The 21,148-nt window shown below is 46.3% G+C and overlaps 1 protein-coding gene across 1 annotated transcript in view; it reads right to left on the reverse strand.

Annotated features, from left to right (window-relative positions):
- The window catches only part of LOC119449412 (chitin deacetylase 1-like), a 101,267-nt gene extending 83,086 nt beyond the window's left edge, over positions 1-18,181 (reverse strand). Inside the window, exon 1 of the mRNA XM_037712581.2 lies at positions 17,882-18,181. Coding sequence (XP_037568509.1) covers positions 17,882-17,972 — 91 coding nt within the window. The 5' untranslated portion in view covers positions 17,973-18,181. The remainder of the gene's footprint in view (positions 1-17,881) is intronic.
- Positions 18,182-21,148: the final 2,967 nt, after the last annotated feature.

Raw genomic sequence — 21,148 nt, forward strand, 5'->3', positions numbered from 1 at the left:
AGGTCAACAGTGATCGGCCTTATTTGGTGCCACTCAGTGAGATCACCACTTGCCCTCCCATTAAGAAGCGGCTCTTGTCGGTTGGCTCTCTGGACTTCCCCGTTGCATTTCTTGGCATGCTAGAAAAGAAAGCGCTAGCGCTAAAGTGTCCCTGATTAATGATGTCCGATCTCTTTCCCTTTCGTTCGAGCCAAAGCTTGAAAGCCCTTGAAAACGGCGCAAGCCCTGCATCACGTACAGAGCAGGCTTACGCCATAGAGAAAACATGCACCGGGAGCGACGAAACAGTGGATGCCTCAAATAAGTAGTTCATGGCCTGTACAACTAAAGACATTGTTATAACGGCGGGACACGCGATTCTGTTACAACTACAAATAAGGATTAAAGCTTTCTTTTTTTTTTTCTGGGACGCAAAAGGGCTCTACTTTTTTTTTCGATCTTTTTTTTTTTTTGTTCCTTTGCTCGGCTCTCGTCTGTAGCGCTTATGCTTCATCTGCATGGCGAGTTATCGGCCATATGGACCGGTTTACCTGTTCCTAAGTTCACGTAACCCTCCCAGGGTTACGTATCTGTAGTACACATGTACCGAAGAAAGGGCACGGGATGATGGCACCGCGGTAGCTAAATGGCAAAGCACAGCACGCGTAAGGCTGGAGATGTGGGTTCGGCTCCCCCTGTGTACGTCCACTTTCATCTCCGGTCTCTTTACTCTGCTATATTGCCATTAAACAAAACAAGTAATTTCCATTTTGCTTTCTTTGCATGGCTTCATTGTCTGTTTGCTTATGTGGTTGTAACCAACAAAAGTCCTCGGTTCCCCGATTTCTAACGATGAGTACGTGTTTACGTGGGAGCACTGTAAGCCGCGATGCGCAACTGTCAGGGCGTCAGCGCCTCGCCTGCTCTCTCGAGCTCATCTGAAAATATCAAACTCGGGGTAGATGGCATGCATCCCCGTGTCACTAATAGATGAACTTAATCAGGTTTCCGTAAGAATGGCCAAATTAGCAGCGGCTGTCTAGATTAGACTAACAAGAGGGTTACGCAATAACCTGCGACACTGTAGCCCAAGCGTCTTGGCCAATTGGACAAGACGCTTCTTACGTTAGCAGAGACAGCGCCTCGTCTATTTCTTCAAAATATAGGAGGCGCTGGCAGAGAGAAACAAGACGTTGTGGCTGCTTAATTTACGAGTGTTTGACGATTCACTGCATAATCACGTAAGAAGAATGTGAGGGGACCTCGCGCCAGAATGGAATCTTGAAAACACTGATATACTACGAAGGCAAAAGATAGAATGTGTGAAAAAAATAAAACGAGGCACACGTGGCAGTACTATACCCGAAGCACGATAAGCTTGTAAACAAGCGCTAACTGTTTTTGTCATTCATACTTCTATTTTAAACAATAAATTATGTGGTTTTATATCCCAATGGCATATATTGGTTGTGAGAGACAGTGCAGTTTGGGTTCCTTAAGGTGCGCCGTTAAGAGGTCGCGTGTTCGATGCCCGACTGCGGCGGCTGCATTCCGATGCGGGCGGAATGCAAAAGAATTCGTATACCCAGATTTCAATGTACGTTACAGAAACTAAGGCAGTCTAAATTAATTAATTAAACAGTTTGCCATAGCGCGCTGTTTCTCTTGGATGTTCAGAACCAAGTATGAGCCAATCAAAAGATTATGTTCATGTAATCCCCACTGCGTCAATAATCGCAATGAATTATCCTTGAGCACTGCTGCAAATTAGAAGCGACAATGCAACACTTAGGGCCGTCAAACTGCAACAGACGGGACGCTTGAGTTGGCTGATAAAGCAACAGCAGTAGCTACAGCATTCGCCCATAAGAGGCAGTATATACAACGCGTGAAGAACACAGACGCGGTACTAGCATGAAGCCATGTTGTTTTATTAGATTGCCCAAATATGCACATGACGCAAGAAGTGAACAAGTAGATGTGATGCAGAAAAATACAGACAACCCAAAGCTAAAGTGTTCGAAATGCCGTAGTGACCTAGCGGCTGTCGCGCTGCGTTGCTAAGCGCGAGGTCGCGGGATCAAATCCAGGCCGCGGCGGCCGCATTTCGAGGAGACCGAATTAAAGCACTCTTGTACAGTGCATTGGGTGCAGGTTAAAAATACCCAGGTGGTCAACACTAATCCGGAGTCTGCGACTACGGCGTGCCTCATAAACAGACCGTGGTTTTGGCACATAAAGCCCCAGAATATATATTTTTTGTAGACTGTTGCTCTGGCACCTGTGTCACTTGGGTAGGTATAGGCAACTAATAAAAACAAACAAACATTGAGTCAATGCGCGGTTGACGCTGGCGTCGACAGGCCCGTTTTGGTGTGAGTAGCAAACCACTCGAGCACCCCGCTGACTTATACCGCGCTTATATATAAGCGCTGACTTAGCGCTTATATCTAGAATATGTTACCGCTGACTTATATTTGGCTGAGCCACAAATGAACACTTAGCAACGTAAGGGACTCAGCTTTAAAATAAGCTTAGCTCGGACGCAATCACACGCCCCGCAGTTGCAAAACGTGGATGACCGGCCAATCGCCACTGGACAGCGGGCAGGAAAACGCGCGTGTACACACGCGGCGTATATAGAAAATGCGGCGCACACATACGAGCAGAACGCAGTGGTGTTGTCGGGCGTCCCGGCCGACTTCCTTCCCCGTGCACGATGCGGCTTGGCTCATTCCGCGCCCGTCGGCCACGCTCTCAGCGGGTCATGGAGGGGAACGCGCGTTTTGAACGCCAGCAAAGAAAAACTGGTTTGCACCGAAGGCGCGTGCGCATAAGCGGTGCCACTGCGGGTTATTTTCGGTGGGATATCGGCCGGCCACACACGCGCGCCCTGCCAATGTTGAATGTATATAGATGGGCGAGTAGTGGCAGACCGCATACCTCTTTGTTGCTCAACAGGTATTGCTGACTGACTCGCTTATCTACGTCCTTCATTGTGTGCACATGCATACATGCACAGCATGCGCCTCTGCGTTGTAAATACATACCTGCGAGTGGTTACCATCAGAGCCCATATATATGCGAAAAGAAAGAACATACGGCGTTTTTAGCCAGGCGGTAAGCTAGGGCATCGAGTTCTCGTGAACAGCTGATTTGTCTCGACCTTCTCTCCGTAAATCAGCGCTTTGCCGCAGGGTCCTCCTCGCCCTGAGTGGGAGAGGAGGTGCGCTTTGAGTCCCCCCCACCTTAGTCCGCGCTACGGTCATCTGTAGTTGCCGGACACACAGTGACTTTATATAGGCGGCGTTTGAGCTAGATTGACCGACGTGGGCACTTCAGGTGTGCGCTTTTGCGCGTTCATTGCTTTTTTCATTTCCTGAGAACAGGTTTTTATAAGCTGTAAATTGCGGCACATTGCGGGAATTTCAGTTGTCTCTAACATTAAGCCAAGAACGTCGAGGCGCTTTGTGAAGCCTTAGAGAGACACAGTGGTACTTCCGTAGGAACAATTCGTAGAGTAGCAATGGCGCCGTGACACACGGTACAGAAATATGAACTAAACCTCGTTGACTACATTTTGCACACAAATACATGTTCCAGCGCGTAGGAAAAATAAAAGAGGTTCAGAGACAGAAGGGCGACAGAAAAGGTAGACGTCCTTTTGTCTCTGCAGCTCTTTTCATTTTTCTTGCGCGCTGGAACATGTCCTTGTCCAAATTCCAACTAGCCCAACTCTCTGCCTTAAATGCTGCACTTTTGTGCAAAATTTATTAATTCAGAACAATGCGGCCACTAACAGCACATACGAATTCCAATTTAACGGTCCTGTAATATCATGGAATACCTGTGCTATTTTATAGTCTGGAGCGTAGGTATAACGTAGAGAGATATATAGAGAGAGTGAGAGGCGCAAAAAAAGCAAGAAGGCAAAACTTTTTCATCGACATTAGGCAAGTTTATATAGGTCAGGTTTTTCAAGAAATAAAGTGCAAGGAAAGAGAGAGAGAAAAAAAAATACAGGCCAAAAGAACACGTGACAACAGCACAAACGCTATCTACCGACAAATTTGATTCCGGTAAGGAGAACTAACTGTAACTGCATCTTTACGCGGATATCATATATGGCATGCACCGAGTGCGGGAGTTATGGGTTCTTCCCCCCCCCCCCCCCCTCACCCACCCATATTTTTTTATGCCCCATTTCTTGAAACAGCGCTTTTGACCCACTTATCTCAACCAGGTGTCCTGCTATAGCTCAGATGTGCTCACAGAAATTACGATACATATCTTCTAGGCATGAACATTGAATGCTTGCTGCTCAATTACGACGTTTCTTCTGTCGAACATGCGTCTAACTTCGGACAAAAGGCACGACAGCGACGACGCTCACGTGACAGATAGACCGTCACGAACAATCGGTCTGTGTGTGGTCGTTTTCGCGCCTTTTGCCTGAGGATTCAAAATTAACATGGCCAAATTTTCATCCTAATGCATGCACCGACCTAATCAGCCAGCACAAATAATAGCCCGCGTTCGTTTCCACACTGTTTGTAGACAAACTCATACAGAATATGTGCAGTGTGTTTTAAAGTATACCCAGGCGTCTCTGCAATCAAAGCCTGCGCATGCCCCCCCCCCCCCCCCCCCCTTTTTTTTTTTTTTTTGATCGTCCGATAATCCCGCATTCCAAGGTATACGCAGAGTTCAATGGAAGGTCGTTCCTCTCATATGAACACACGCCTCCCAAATGGGCCGCCGACGTCAAACTGCGTTGTTCAGCTAGGGAAACTAGCCGACTCAATTCCGCCCCCGCTTAGCCGCTGTCCCGGCGGAGTTTGCCCTCAGCATTACATGTTTTACTGGCGCCCAACTCGACAGGCGTGGGTAAACAGAGGCGCTTCGCACCACGCGTCCACGTAGGCCTACTTGCATATAAACCACGCTTGCGCGCATTTCACTCTCCTCACCCCTTGCAGAGCTTGTCAGCGTGCGCCCTACAATGTTCACGCGGTTATCCTCGCCGCCCGCACTCATAATTATTTCTTGACGTCATCGAGCGAGTCCCGGCAGCAGCCTTCTCATCTCGCACTGCGCGGTGGTCTCGGTGTCCTTGCGGTGGCGGCGGCAGCTTTGAATCGCAAATGAGACGCGGTGCCCGCCGCGCGAAATGCTCCGCCTCAGTCAGCTGGTGCACGTGTCTGTCTTTTTGCCGCCCCTTTTCGACCCTTTCCGTGGTCGCCGCTTACTCTTCCTGCGGCACTCGTGTGCACAGCGCTTTACCCGGCTGTGTTCGTACAGGTGTGAGTGGTCAAATGGAAAGCGGGCATTGACTATCCGGAAGCTAAATGTGCTGCACTGAACTGAAAGGTGACGAAGTATTACGCTTGGTTGATGTGCCCATACGGGTCGACAGTTGCGCGTGCGCAGTTTGTAGGAATACTCGAAACATTTTTATACACTACATGTCGCACAGATTGACACTAAGCATAAGTGAAACTTAAGCTGCAACTGGAACACTGTTTATTTGGGATGACGTTAGAGGGACACCAACAAAAAACAAACGCAACTTTTTTCGAGACTACAGATTTTGTATTTCAGACAACGACGAAAAAAAAATGTGGAAGTTGGGTAGAAACGTCGCCTTCCGACTCGCGAAGCAGATACCAATAACAAGCTTCTTTCCTAGCTTGACTATGCATATATATATATATATATATATATATATATATATATATATATATATATTCCTTGATAAAGGTCGGTCCACCGACCGAAACTGTTGGGAAAATAATAAACCTAAGATAACCGCGAAGTTGTGCTTCTGATTTTCCTAAATACGCTTGGCCCATTGAAAAATCCAGTTACTACTATATATATATATATATATAATGTTTGAAGTGGAGGCGGCTCCTACATAAGTACATTGAAACGAGGGAAATTTTTTCTGGCCACATTTCTGAAAATGAAACTATTAAGCTTATAGGACTCAGCAATTAAAAACTGTATCCCTATTCTGTAAACTAAACCTAATTATGAATCTACAGTGGGCAAAATTGATGTATTATACACTGCTCTGAAATTTAGCACTAATAGTGAGTAGGACATTTGCGAACTGTTGTAAACATTATAACAATTAACCTAAGCTGTAGATTCAAAGCCAAATTTGTCCGCTTTAGATGCTCTAAGGGATGCAGATTGCAGAATTATGTATTTGGAAACTCAGCGCTTCTAGTTTTTGTACACTTACCAATTTTCGGCAAATTTTGAAAAAAAAAGAGTCCTGACCCTGAATCACAATTCTGCTTCAATAGCGATTCGAACTTTACTTGATCTCTCAAATGCAACAAGTCTTATTCAAATCGGTCCAGGTGTTGTCTCATTAAAGCATTTCTGAGTTTTAGACGTATTTGAATAGGTGGCGTTAAAGTTGGCCCCGAGCTAAAGTTTCCTCTTACGCAAAAAAAAAAAAAAAACAAACAAAACAAAAAACGGAATACGACGCAAATATTTCGCTCTTTCAGATGAACAAACATACAGAAATTTCATCCACAATAAAGCTATGCAATCTGCCACTTCACGTGAGGACGTCATTCGTTCTAGAAGAATTGATATATGAAAGTCCTGGTATCAATTACAGTTTTCTGCAAAGTATGTCACCATTCCCATCGAAAAAGCGACGAGAGTGTTTCAGCAGCTAGCTCTCCACAGGATTTACATTTGTCAGGATGCACTTCGCATGGGACCCAGTGAAATGAACCGAGCAAAAACGCCTGATGTCCTTCGTAAAATACAGCGCTAATGGTTGTATCGAGATAGAAAAGCAATGTTTGTCCGAAAAAATAAAGAAAATATAAATATCCCTCAGCATCGCATCAGAACCGGTTGGCTTATGGCTTGGTTCTTCGTGGCTTGCTGTGCGCCGAATTAGAGGCTCACGGTAGCGTCATCCACGCGCCTTATGCAATGCTTGTGGAGGCTGTCTCAGCCGAGTCTTCCTTTAATATGTGCCACCGATGAAAATCCACATATCGCTAAACAAGTTGAAATATTCCTGGTCCATCTTTAGGTAATAAATATAATTAAGCATACGGTCACGAAAGCATGCATTGGGATTTTTTCTTTAATGAAATACCAAGCTAGCACTAAACAGGAACGATGAGCATTTTTGGCAAAGGGCGAAGGGACACTTTTTCGCCCCGTTTGAATAGACATGCGCGAGCATTGGCACAACATATATATATATATATATATATATATATATATATATATATATATCCTATTGTCTGTGCTACATGCATCTGTTATGCACCTAGATAGTGCGTTTGGAGATTCGTTTGCAGGAGGGAGACCAATCTATTCGGACGAAATTACTGGTATCTGGTGATTTATAAATAAATTATTAAGGTAAGTGTTGTTAAGAAATATTATAGCTTGACCGGAGAAACTTAAGATTCATTAGTCGTAGTTGGTTTTTTGTCAATGTTTGCCTCTTCTGCGTTGTATACTAAAAAATAAATCACGCAGAGTAAAGGCTGGCTTCAAGAAGTCCTGAAATACGCAATATTTTCCCGCAAGGCATCGATCCGGATGCTAATACAGAAGCCTACAATTCTGAATTCAGGCTTCAGACAGGGAATTTGTTCCGACGAGCTGGCACAGACTTTATTCTGCGCTATATTTGGAGTTGACAAATAACAGTCATAAATAAAAAAGGAACAAACACTGGGGCACTGGCTGGAAGGCAGTGTTGGTATAATGCCCGTGTCAGCCGCAACTATATGGCTCGCTTAAGCAGCGCGCACTTCCTCTGCTCTCAGGAGGAAAGACAGTGCTCAAAGCTGTTAGTCATGGCGGCGTCTCCGTTAATGCACCTTCCAATTCCCTCGGTTGTTGCTCGTTAGCGTGAAGCAAGCGGAGGGCGGACGCGATTAACCGCTCGACGACGAGCCGTGCACGTGTGATTTCTCCACGGAACGAGGCGGAAACGCGTGCGAAGGCCGATTTTCCGGCATGCTCGCTGGAAGGCAAAGAGGCTGCCACGGTCCGCATCCGCGGTGGATGTTTGTCGGCCACTCTGTTTTGCAAGCGAGGTACGCGGGAAGCACAGTTTGGTAACGGAGCGTGCGATGCAGCAACCACACTTTGACGCTGCGCCTAGTGATTCTTATTTGACTACAGCACACTTGAAGAGGATGCTGTAAACGCCGTGATCTCCGGTTGGCGTGCGGGGCAGCCATATGTTGGCGAGCTCTGTCTTCATCTGCTCAGGTAGTGCTTGCTACGTGAGCAGACGACGTTATTCTATAGTCTGGCTGCCGATATATTCATAATCGTACAATATTACTGTCAGCAGTTTGTTCGCGCTTACACGAAAATGGTTTCCGCGGCATTCGTGTTGACCACCAACGCGTCCCGAATCTCGTACATTTTAGCGACTTGAGTTTTATATTTCTTAACTGTATGCGGTGCATTCAGAAAGCTAGCTAAGTATCAATATCGATGAAATTTGTGAGTGCACCGTATGTTGCTTTAAACGAGATCTGAGCGAAAAAATAAAATAAAGGAAATGAAAGAACCACGCGTGAAAGACGACGAACAATGAGTGCTGGTTCACGTCGTTTTTCTTTTGCATGTTTAATTTTTGCGCACTCATTACTTTCATAACGGCATTATTTTACCAACTCACTACGGTACAGTGCATAATCATTGTCACGAGAACTTAATGTACAAGGGTAGGTAGGCAAATGCAGGAGCGGCGTGCAAGCAGTGTCGGCGCCAAAGGCTCGAAGTCATGTGTCGCGCGCAAGTGATGGGCAAGGGCAGTGCCGACGCGGATATGATGAGAGCGTGATTTTCATCGCCACAACCGTCGCAACAATGGGACGCAAGTGAAGCACGACCCAGCTCCGTGAGCATGCAAGTGGTTCGGGCCTCCTGCGTCCACGGAGGCAAACTTTTAATTCTGATTTTTTTTTTTTTTTTTTTTTTGACGTGCAACCAATGCATGGTACACGGGCGGCCGCCTTGGCCGGGATTTGATTCCACGACCTCGTGCTTAGCAGCGCAACGACAAAGCCACTAAGCAGCCACGGCGGTTCCAAAGGAAAACGAATGGATAGCTTTTATCTGCAAGACTAACACGCTCCTAGCGGCTGCTGCCGTTCTTCCATATTTGTGTTCGCATACCTCTAGTTGCCCATCTTTCTTATATTCCAAAGTTAATATCATCATGTATAATTTATTACTTAGAACAGGATCGGTATATACTTTCTTTTTTAATCACATTTTTGTCGCTCTTCTTTTTTTTTGTGTGTGTATGTATACAGTACATGTGTTTCACACCACAGAAAACAGAACGCCGCGAGAGAAATAGTCGTCGCTTATCGCGCTCACGGCTCGGGCGTCCGTATCGCGCCTACTAGCCATAGGCTTTGACAGACGAGACAGTGATTTCAAATTTTATGTGACGTATGAAGACGCGAAAACGGAGCGAAAGCAGGAAGGAGCCTTCAAGGAAAGCGAGAGGCAGCCACATCAGAGGAAGCCATGGACGTATACCACACTTGTTGTGCCTCTCTGACGCCCGCCAAGCATCCGCCAAGTGCTTTCGGCCACCCATATGGGAAAGGTAAGCTGAAGTTTTCCAACCATTCTTGGCAGCTAGTTGTCTATAAATTACTGCAACCTACCGGATGGTCACAGTATTCCTTAAAATTCTGAGCTATACCTCCGCGCAGTTGCGCTCAGTGCGATTTCAACTGGGTCGGCATTCTCGGTTGACTGATCTCGGGATTAGAATCACTCTTGCGAGATTTCGCGTGATAGCACCAAACACATTGGTCTCTGCGGGCAACATTGTTCTGACACTGCGCGAAAAGAAGACCAAGAAGGCCATTTTCTTGGTTCTGTTGGCACTGTATGTGCAAGTTGGCGTATGTGTTTGCTTCGTTATGCATGTGCGTAGTGTGTGTGTTTTGACCCTATTCCGAAGTCAACTATTCACATACTGGTGAAATGTGCTAATAACAGAAGCGTTTCGTCCTTGGTCTTAAATTTTCGACATTGACACCTTTCGCCGTATCCGTCAATAAGGCATCACGCGTGAAGGATCAACGCGGTTAAAGTCTAAATTTTCATGGCTTGCCAACGACGCCAGAGAACACGAAGGACAGACGAGGCAGCAAGACGATAATAAGGCGCTTTTAAATGCACAATTAAATTTTACATTCTAAATGTTTGCTGGTGGTTTGAACAGAAGTCAATTTTAATGTTTCTGGGCAATGTTAACGAAGCGTGAACAGGCTCAGAAAGACGCCACGAATAGTGCGGGAGCCATCGGCAGACGCAGGCGCACGTTACAGCCTCCGTGCATCACCAGCGATGAAAGCGGCATAGCGTCACCAAATGTCGTGTTGTTTTATATTCGCGATTTATTCTCGGAAGACCCTCTGGCAGCTACCAGCAGAGGCAGCGGCACTGACGCTTCTCGCTGACGCGGTGACAACGCAGTTTTCAAATCCAATAAGAGGTATACGTATACACTGCTTCCGGACTATGGCTTATCTCGTGCAGCTCATGCGCGTCGCATTTCCGCATCCTCACTTTCAATTGCACACAAGCGCATCCCTCCTCGTATTGCCATCACATTAAGGTTAGCTCTGTTGCCAACATGTGAAACCTTACGATGAAACTAATTGAAGTACAGCGTGCGCTAGAAGGCGGTAAAGTGTCAAAAAGTAAGTTCGAGAAGCGCAGTCTGATCACGTCTTGGCCTCCGTCCTCGTGGGCACACCGTCATAGTTTATACGCATTCTCTTTCGAAGCGTGCGACCTTCTAGCGCGCCATTTCGTGTTTTTCTCTCTCCCTCTCTCTTTTTTTTTTTTTTTTTACAGTCCCACATACTTCAGTTGAGGCGCAGAGATTGTTGGGTGCAGGCGTGGGCCCTGCGTATACTGTGACGCGATCAATTCGCGGGCAGTGCCGTACCGACTGGGACGCTCGGTTCGTGCTCGGTGCGTCTTTAAAAGCGCGAAGCTCGTTGTATAGACAGAGCGTTCCGAAAACCGACAGAGTCACCAGTGCTCGACGGAAGGCATCGCCCACACTGTCGCCAACCTGAATGGGTGGTCGTATACGTAAAGGCTGAGCGAGCGCGTATACGGAGCTGCCTACCACGTTGTTCCTTTCGGCCTCCTTTTTTCGACTGGGGAGATGCGGATGGCGGGCGGATGAAGAAACGTGTCGCAGTCGTGTCGTTTCAGATACGAACGATCAGCGGAGGCGCTGAAAAAAACACACACACACACACACAAAAAAAAAAAACTACGAACTAACGCTTCTTATCAAGTATGACCGAGCGCTGTGGCAGCGACGTCATCGAAGGGGGCTGACGCTCCCATTGAAAACCATGATTTGGGGAAAAACAGAATCTCACGAAGAGATACCCGCATCGCCCATATACGCTATTAGATGGTTCTTGTTTTACCCAAACAGAATTTAAAAAAAATTACCTGCGGAAGAGAATACAATTGTAGTTATTGAGCTGGATTTCTTCAAGACGCGGACATGAAGAGCGGTCTTTCTGTCTCTGTGGATTCGGCGAGACAGAAAGAATGAAGAAAAGTAGTAGGTGTTACCAAAGTAACCCCTTGTTTGTTACCCGAGATGGAGGATGGTGAAACGATGCAGAGAGTGTGGTCACAGCGAATTCATTGACAAGAGCCTCATTGCACGAAGATCACATGAGAAATATCGTGGCTGTATGGCTGTAGAAAGCTCCGGTTATAGTAGCTTTGAGCTGGCTGCTTCCGATAAGAACTGTACCAGCACTAACGCGCTGTTACAATGGCTTCACACCTCCTGAAAACAAGTGTCTGAACTGCGCAGCTCTGGACAACAGAAAGAGCCGTCTCTATACTTGTATTTGTCGCCGCTCACATTCGCACCTAATGGGCGTGCCGCATAGGAACTGGCGACATTGTGCTACGAGGCATGATGATGCCCCTGAGAATAATACGGCCGCCTGCCGCCGAGCACTTCCGATCTGCGTTTCCGGAATGCCTGCGGGAAATTCCAGGACGCTCATCGCGTTTACTCCGCGCACCGGCCGCCCTCTTCTGGTTCGCTTCCGGGACGTCGGGCTGCCTGTGTGTGCGCTTGGCGGCCTCGGCGTAATTCGCGCTGACGTCGCCCGAGGCCTCTCGAAGATGGGCAGAGGCCAAGTTGCCGGGGCTGCGCACCTCCACGTGCCCCTAGGTTCTCTCGCGCTGACAGCTGCGTAACCCTGGCGATGTCGCGGTATAAGCGCCGCCGCTCTGTTTTTTGAGCAGGAATCTATAAGCATGGTAACATTTATACAGGTGCACAGGTTCGCACATTTATAGGTCAGCGATATTCTTAGACCAGAATAATGATAGGGAAACCCAAGTAGTTCAATTTGAGGCTTAAAGTAATATTGAGGCCTAATGTTTGCTCCAATCGAAGTAATATTTGCAGGAACCAACAATAACACAGCGCTCGACACTGGAGTTATGTGTATTATCCATGAAACAGTTAAAAACATCAATACTACATGCAGAACTAAACCAGGTCAATGCACCCAAAGGCACGTGGTCCTTATCGTTATTTACAAAAAAGAAGGGTCACTTGGGTCACTTACCAATAATAAAGTGAAAATATGCACATTCATAGAAGTTATACAGTTAGACGCTGGTAGCATATATCTGCCAATATTGCCAATGCCACAATAAATAAATAGTTGTAATAAAATAAAGGCCCTGAACGAACTTGTGGATGGAAGTAGTACTGCCTTGGTGGCATGTATATTATATAATGACGTTACTGCGCGTTTACGAACGCTAGTGCTGTCTGGACAGCTTGCCAATGGTTAATGACTCCTTGAAGTTAGAAAACAATGCGATAGTGGTTGGTTCAGCAGAAGGTCACTGACCGACGAAGTTCGGCGTTGCATTTAGCTCTCATTTACACTGTTTCACACATCCGGTGTTGTACTGCGACTGGACCTCACGATAATTGTGCTCCTCTATCGGCAGGATCGGCAGATACAACAGCCTGGATGTTCAGGACGTCACGTACTCATTTCTCGCTAGCTGCACGCGCGCGCCGTATGGTACAACCTACTGCATTTCATGTGGCCCAACATCCACCGCAATGTACACAGGAAAGCGTTAGCCCCACGACGAAAAGGACATCCACGTGCTCATGTGTATGCCGGCCAGAAGGTAGGGATGGCAATTAAAGGGCAAGTCTCGTGCTATCCCGCATTTTTGCGTGACTTGCAGGACTTCGTCGTCGTGGCATGACTTTGACCCTGAGCAAGACTCCCCCTCCCCCCCCCCCCCTCTCCGTCCCCCCTTTTCCCTTGAGGCGTAACAGTTGACGGCTCACATTGGTGATATCATCAACACCTCGACCACGAACATGAACATGAGCCCACCACGTACATTTCCGCAGATGTATGTAGTACGTCACAATAAGCAACAGCAATCAGCATGAGACGTCACTGGCATTAGGACAGATCGTTCAAGGCATGTTTCCGGACTACGGTCGGTGCTTTGTAGAAAGTACATAACCAAAAAAAAAAAATATCAGGAAAAATATCCGAGGATTATCGCCACGATGTCACTAGGCAACTTCGTCCTGAAATTTCTGAATTGCCTCATTTAAGCATTCTTGACAAGCCGGTGAGGCTCTTGAAATACTTCCTTCAAGTTAAAAATCAAAAAAAGATGGCTGACTAATGGAGTCAAAAAAAGATGGCTGACTAATGGAGATTTGACGAAGATAGGTCCTCCTATCGAAACGTTGGCCAGCCTTTCTGAGGCACCTTATCCCTGTTTATAATCCTTATTCCTTCAAGTTAGGCACAGATGTACAGCATAATGTGCCGAACGCACTGCAAACTTTCCGGCTTGATCTTGTTCAAATCGTGAGAAACACAGACGCCGCAGTTGATAACCCGCAAGTACAAATCTCGACGGTAGCGTGCCTGGATCGTAACGTACGTGTTCAGAATGTTTCTCCATCTACGCACGTTCATTGTCTTCGTTGCATCTACACCCGTCTGCCTACGTTCATGGAAGGCACCCTCAATATCTTTGAACGGAAACCGTATTATATAAAGTGTAGAATAGGTACAAGTAGTTGCTAGAGCGATTTGTAGAGGCGCCAATTCTGGTCCACTCGCTTTACGGTGCGCTGAAGGCTTCAAGCATAAATCCATTTCGCTTTAAAGCGGCGGGCTCTTTCTCAATGCTGTTGCACCTTGAGACCGTATGGGCAATATAAAAAGTCGGTCGATTGCTATCGAGTGGCACGGTTGATCTTGCAAAACGATCACGTTCTCGTTACCGACTCGGAAAAACACTCTCGCAGCCAATTCCCGAGCCCGCAGTATCTGTAGCCAGAGTTGCTTTATTGCTTTTGGTCAAGTCATTTGAGTAGCTGCAAGGATTAGGAATGAGTTTTTATTCTTCCTATATTATCGGGATTTTATTCTATTCTGGAAGTCAGAGCGCTTTGCAAACCGTAAAAGATAAAGCATACTCGCATGCGCCCTGTCACAGGACTTCGTGCATATCTCGGTTGTTTGAAGTGAGATTTGATGAATGCGATGTGACGCTGTCGTCGCTATCTTTACAAACTTCCACGCGTTTCCTTAAGCGAGGGAGGATGCTAGCCGTCTTTGATATTATCGCCGTACACATGTACGAGAAAAAAAATATCGTACTATCATATCACTATCACCTACCATTACTTCGCATTTTTCCGACTCGCGCTTGTGACGGAGAAAATCTTCTGGCAGGCATTTAGCTAGTCGCACAGCTGTTGAGAAGCGAGTCTTAAATCGCAACGGCAAGTAGTGTCATTAACACATGTCCATGTACTGCGCTTCGGCATTATACGGGGTGTTTTATTTTGTCATTAACAGAATTAACAATAAACGATAATATATATATATATATATATATATATATAATCGTTAATTCTGTTAATCTATATATATTACGCGTGACATGGGGCACAATTCTACTATTGAGCTACATTACTCTCAGTCGCAGAAATTATTTGCACAAAAAATCGAAGTGAATATTTGACAAATTAAAAATATTTGCTGATTAACTTTTAAAGTTATTATTTACGCCACAGGTTGCAATTTAAAAATTATAGCCGGGTGCTTTTAAATTTATATCCACTTCGAACAAATTCTGAGGATGACAGCAGTTTTGATACATGCGTTCCCGAAGCTTGCGACGAAATGCATTGGTGTTCCAATAGCTATTGAGCTTCAATGCATAAAAAGACCTTTTGTTGAAAATGTAAGTGGAACAATACTGCATTTTACGGTAAGTTTGACTACGCTTATCTCAAGCCTGGTGCTTGTCTCAAAATTTGTTCCAAGCGAATGTGACTTGTGAAATCACTGTCTTCAATTCGTGTATTGCAATATGCATGTGTTTATGCAAGTAGTAGAAAACTTAAATTAGTGACACTTCGGTATTTAATCAATTACGCGTATTGAGTTCCTGTGTAAGTAATGTATACTTATTCGAGTTTTCCAGCTGAATAAGTAGATTTGTGCTAAATACCACAGGCAATTTTGAGAAATTCAGTTAACGTTAAAATAAAACACCCGGTACATATATTCCAGGCGCTTTCTTTCTTTTCTTTTTGGCCGCACCAATTCACAAGCTCACCTGTGGCAGATAGCACAATTCTAACACCTGAACAAAATTGCTCGATAAGTGAGCATTACTTCCACGAGAAATCAGAACGCTTAATTCAACAATTACCATAATTGCACTAACTATATTTCGTTAATTATCTTACGGTACATAATGCAATTTACGAATTGTAGCCGGCGAGTTCGCAAGACGTATATATCCACTTGGAACCAATTCTGTGGATGACATCATTTCGAGATAATAATTTTCAGTGTCCAGCGAAATATATTGGAGTTCTAGTTACTTTGTGCTTCAATGCATAATACAGGGTTTTCTTAAAAAAGTAAGTGGAATAAGAGTGCAACTTTAGCGCCAGGTTGACGGGCGCGTATCTATAAACCGGTGCCATCCTCGGAATTTGTTCGAAGTCGTTATATACCGCCTTGCAAATTCACTAGCAAGAATTTGTAAATTGCAATATATGCTGCAAATTAATTAGTAAGAAACTGAATTAATAAGATTTTGGTAATTATTCAATTACGCATCTGATTGATCGTGGAAGCACTGTCCGCCTCATCGATTAGTTTAGTTGAAGGGTTAGAATTGGGCTATCTGCCACAGGTGACCTTTTAAAATTTTGGTGCAGCTTAAGAAAAAGCACCACATATGTATATATAAACGTGTTTCGGGTATAGAGACATGAGCTTCACCAAACATTTTTGTTCAAACGTATTGGCACCCGCCGTGGTGGCTTAGCGGCTATGGTGTTGCGCTGCCAAGCACGAGATCGAATCCCGGCCGCGGCGGCCGCATTTCGATGGCGGCGAAAAGCAAGAACGCCCATTTACCGTGCATTGCGGACACGTTAAGGATCCCTAGGGGTCAAACATAACCCGGAGTTCCACAATACGGCGTGCCTCATAATTAGATAGCGGTTCTGGCGCGTAAAACTGCAGAATTTAAAAAAAAATGTATTTGCAGTCTCCTATCTGCCTTTTATGACGGCGCTCGACGTACGTCCAAACAGGAATCGCTTGAATGTTTGCGATTGTTCATATACTCATTTTAGTCTTTGAACATGTATACTGTCTTCTTGAAAACGGGGGGAGTGTAAATATAAGCATTTTTGTTATTATGCAGTTCGGAGATAAGCACTCATCTTGACGTGACTTTAAACTCATATGCACCGCTATTGCACCGTCCGTCGCAACGCCATACGCGAGACTGACCAGCTTGGTTAGAAAGCTTCCGCGTCTGGGACTTGACATGGCGGCGCCTCAAGGTCTCTAATTAAAGTCTCTCATAGAAGAGCGATTGCCGATACACCATGGACCGCTTGTAGCTCTTGTAACTGGTTGTTTGAAGCTCGCACATTCGCCCTTGATCGCTCCTTCCTTACTCCTCTTTTTTTATCTTAATGTAATGGCCAATGATTGCTGGCAGCTAATTGAACGCGCCACGTGCGCTATAGTATCCAGATCGCGTAGCGTAGACACAAGTTACGGCCATGCTGCGTTGGCGCCGTTATAGCAGGACCAAACTTGTGGCCAGACTGAAGCTTTGACAATCGCTCACTCGGACTGGGCATGAGTCAGCGCCACTTTGACTGAATTTATATATAGTCAGCGCTCAAGTGGGTTGTTTCGGTATATCCACGAGCTGTGCAAAACTCACTCTCAAGACCCATAGAAAATTAGTTCCGGGTGCGTGTGCTTGGCGCGCGCTTCATTTGGGCAAGAGGAAACTCGGGCGCGAGACAATGCCAGATAATACCAGTTTGGTGAGGTGAGGATTTGAACGACGTCTTCCGTATCATGAGGGGCCTCAAAACATTGAAAGCGAGCGAGCGGGCCTGCTCTGCTTTCACGTTTCGCCCACCCCGGTCGTACGCCGAATGTTATACAGTTTGGATATGAGAAGTGGAAGTCTGAGTTGCCTTGTCAACTATTCGCTGCCCGATTTTTTATTATTATTTTGTATTTGGTGATTTTGTTTTGTTTCTAAAGTAATAGCTTGGGCATAGCAATGAGAAAACTCACAAAATCGCAACTAATATTGAAAGCGTTTCTTAAGCGATGAACGGCACTCTATAGCACCACTTCTTGTTTTCAGTCGCCTTCCTTCGGTGTTAGCTTTCCCGATTATTCGGGGGTTGCAAAGAGAGCAAAGAAAAACAAAAACAAAAAAAAAACAACGAGGTAATGGATTCACTCACCATTGGCAGCGGTGGCGTGGCGTGCGCAGAGTGCGACAAGTGCGGCGACCAGGAAGAATCTGGCCGATTTCGCGGCCGGTGAAAACTCCATGGCTTTCCACTCAGTTGCTGTGTTCAGGCGACACGAGCAGCCGTCGTGGGTAAACGCGGCGATCGTTGCTCGGAAGGCGACTGCCGAGGCTCGAATGAGACGCGGGGGGAGAGAGAGCACTGCGCAGGGGCCGGTTGCGTTGGATCGCGGCGGTTTATCCCCTTCTCGGAGGCAAGCTCGTCTTCAACTCGCACCGAAGGCGAAAGGCAACCCGGTTTTGTACACGCGCCGCTGCACGCAGCCGAGCACTTTCCACCGGGCGCTCTCTTTCCCTCGACGCCATGCGTTCTTTGCCCAGATGTGACAGCAGCCGCCCCTTCCTCGCCGTCTCCTCCTCGTCGAATGCCGCTCGGCCGCTCTCCAGAGATGAGCACGCGCGCTTGTGGTGACGGCGATTGCTTTCTCTTTCAACCGGCTTCGCGGTCCCTTGCAGCGAACCTGCTACGTCCTTATCCGGACTCCGGGCGCGAAGAGACCTCTGCGCCAGTGATACCCGCAGAACTTTGTCTGCGGACAAAGAGAGTGACCTCGTGAATTATAAATTTTTGAGTGTTTCCTGTCATCGTGCCTAAAAGGGCCATTCTTTGTCTCTTCGTTGGCTTCACTGCTGCTGTCCGTGTTCCCCATGTTATTACGCTTATGTTGTCCCGCTTGTGAGTCCGCTCGAGGTAACGTGTTCAATATACAAAGCAATTCAGAGTTACACAAGGGCATGGGTGGCGATCGGCTGCCTACAGCATGGAAAACAATGCCGTGCAAGATGAAGGTAAGGCCAGACAATTTGTCATAGATAGCAGAGTCCTACATTGAACACAAATGCAGGTGTTCCTCTCTTCCATGCTATCCCTTCAAGTTCAAGCGAAAGAGATTCAAGAGAGTTGAATTTGCCACTGACTCAGTCCCTTCGAATATTGAGCGTTACAGTGTAAGAGAAGTTTATTTCGACAAAGACACTCTTGAAACTACATGTGAACGAATACTTCAAGTACGAATACTGAGCGTTACATAGCCGCGTATATGTCACTGCATCATGCTCTACTATAGATCACTTAAGCCAGACAGGACTGGTTTTTCAAGAACCCATCGCCCTGCCCATGTACGCATTGTACTCAAGTTCTTAAGTGAAGGTGAAGGACCTTGACTACGCACTAAACAATAAAAATTATGTGTATGTTCATACTGCGAGTGTATTTCTGTTAGCCGTTTTTTTTTTTCAGTTCGTTAGAAAAATACATGTGTGGCTTAGTCACCAAAAATTTTTTTCTGCCAAAGCTCACAACTACGATGATGTTGTCGTCTGTATAAATTTGAATCGTTACGCTGTATTAGCGTGGCGCACTTGAATTGCTTCAAGATATCTCGATAATCATCATCAGACGCTTAGCATCTGCGTTCACCTACATTTATTCTGAAATATACATTTTAGCATTATTTTTGCTTCTTTTTCCGAGGTCGTCGTTCACATAACTATGGCACACAGAATATCGTCTGAGCACTCACATGAGCCGTGCCCTCAACCCTTAAGCTACTACTGGCGCAGCGTAGTCGAGAATGCCCATAAAAGAAAGAAAAAAAAAAGCCAAAAGAAAGATCGACACATGTACTTCTTGTTCCACTGATCTGCTCATACAACCACTCGTATAAGCTGTGTGTTCAAGAAGCATCAATACCTAGAAAAACGCACCGATTGGTGTGTAATCTTCTGCAAGTTAGCAGCACTTTAGCAATCACTGTCTTGGTACACAATATGACTATAAAAGTCAAGGGCGCATCTAGGCTTCATTTGCGTTCTTTTTTTTTTCTTTTTTTTTTCTTTTTATCTCCGAGCATGGTTTCAAGACTACACAAAGTGCTCTTGGGGGTCTATCGCGAGCCCCTCACACTTTCTCTTGTGTTCCTATCCGTTTGTTCTCTGGCGCCACGGATCAGCAAATACAACTCTCTCTCTCTCTCTCTCCGCCGAGCATGAGACGATCTTCTCCTCCGTTTACAGGCACTGGGAAGGTCTGCCGCATAATCCTTTAGCAGCCCTCGGCGTCCCGCTCCACGGACAGCGCGTAGTCGGCCTTGACTCCCAGACTGCGCCCGGCCTTGTTTTCCTTTTCTTTTTTTTTTTTCTGAGTAGATTCAATTGGGATGCCTTCTTCCACCGCGCATCACCGGTCTCCTTGTGGCGCCGGCGGTTTCATTTCTTCGGTTTCATTCATTCCATGTTGACCCGGGAGCACGTGCTGCTGCTGTTGGTGCCGCTTTCTGCATTGTCTTATGCAATGCCGTGGTCACGGCCGCCCCCACTGGACCAAATTGATGTATCCTGCCATCTGCTGCCCATTGATCTGTTGGCAGGGGAGGGGGGGGGGGGGGCGGTCAGCTCTCAACAGGTTCTGTCCTGGCCGCGCAGTCACTGTTTGCATTGGGTCACCGCCGTTGTTATGTCCCGCAATCAGTCTTGCGAGCTCCGTTTCCCGAAGTACCGGGTCCATTGTGGTCCGGTGAGCTTGCCGGTGAACTTGCCACCCGGTCCGGTGAGCTTGCCACCCGGAGAGCGTACCAAGTCCCTCGTGCACGGGCGCATGACGGCGTGCGTCTGCGCGGTGTCCTAGTGCATTTGTTTATTAACGCTTATGGCTAAGGAGCGCTCGCAGAACGATTACTCCGACACATGGTATGGGCACCGACACTGATCGCGTGTATCTCCTCTCTCGCATTTCTCATCCCCCTCAGATCACTGATTTATAACCTGCTGACTGCGATTACTACGATTTATAACCTCGCTGACCCGAACTGCCTGATCCCCAGGAAACCTCAAGCTTTATTTGATCTTGTACAGATGTGAAAAGGATGAAAATTATAGCGCTACGCCAACGAGCGCTGAAGATCATCCAGCGCCTGTCATGCGATTATAACCTTAAACGTGAGCAGGCCCCACTTGAAAAAAAAAAAAAAAAGTATTTGAGTGCGGTGTTACTTAGTTGGTCAGGAAGACACGTTACAACAGCTTTCGCCTCCATTCGAATCTGGGGAGGAATTCAGAAGGCATTTTGTTCGCAAGAGCTAAATTGTGTATATTTTCATCCCATGGAACCTGTAATCTCATAGCCGACGCAGTTGTTCAGTGGCTATGGTGGTGCGCTGCTGGGGGAACTCAAGGTCGCGGGTTCGATTTCGGGCCCGGT

This window comes from Dermacentor silvarum, chromosome 4 (genome assembly GCF_013339745.2).
Source record: "Dermacentor silvarum isolate Dsil-2018 chromosome 4, BIME_Dsil_1.4, whole genome shotgun sequence".
Classification (NCBI taxonomy): Eukaryota; Metazoa; Arthropoda; class Arachnida; order Ixodida; family Ixodidae; genus Dermacentor; species Dermacentor silvarum.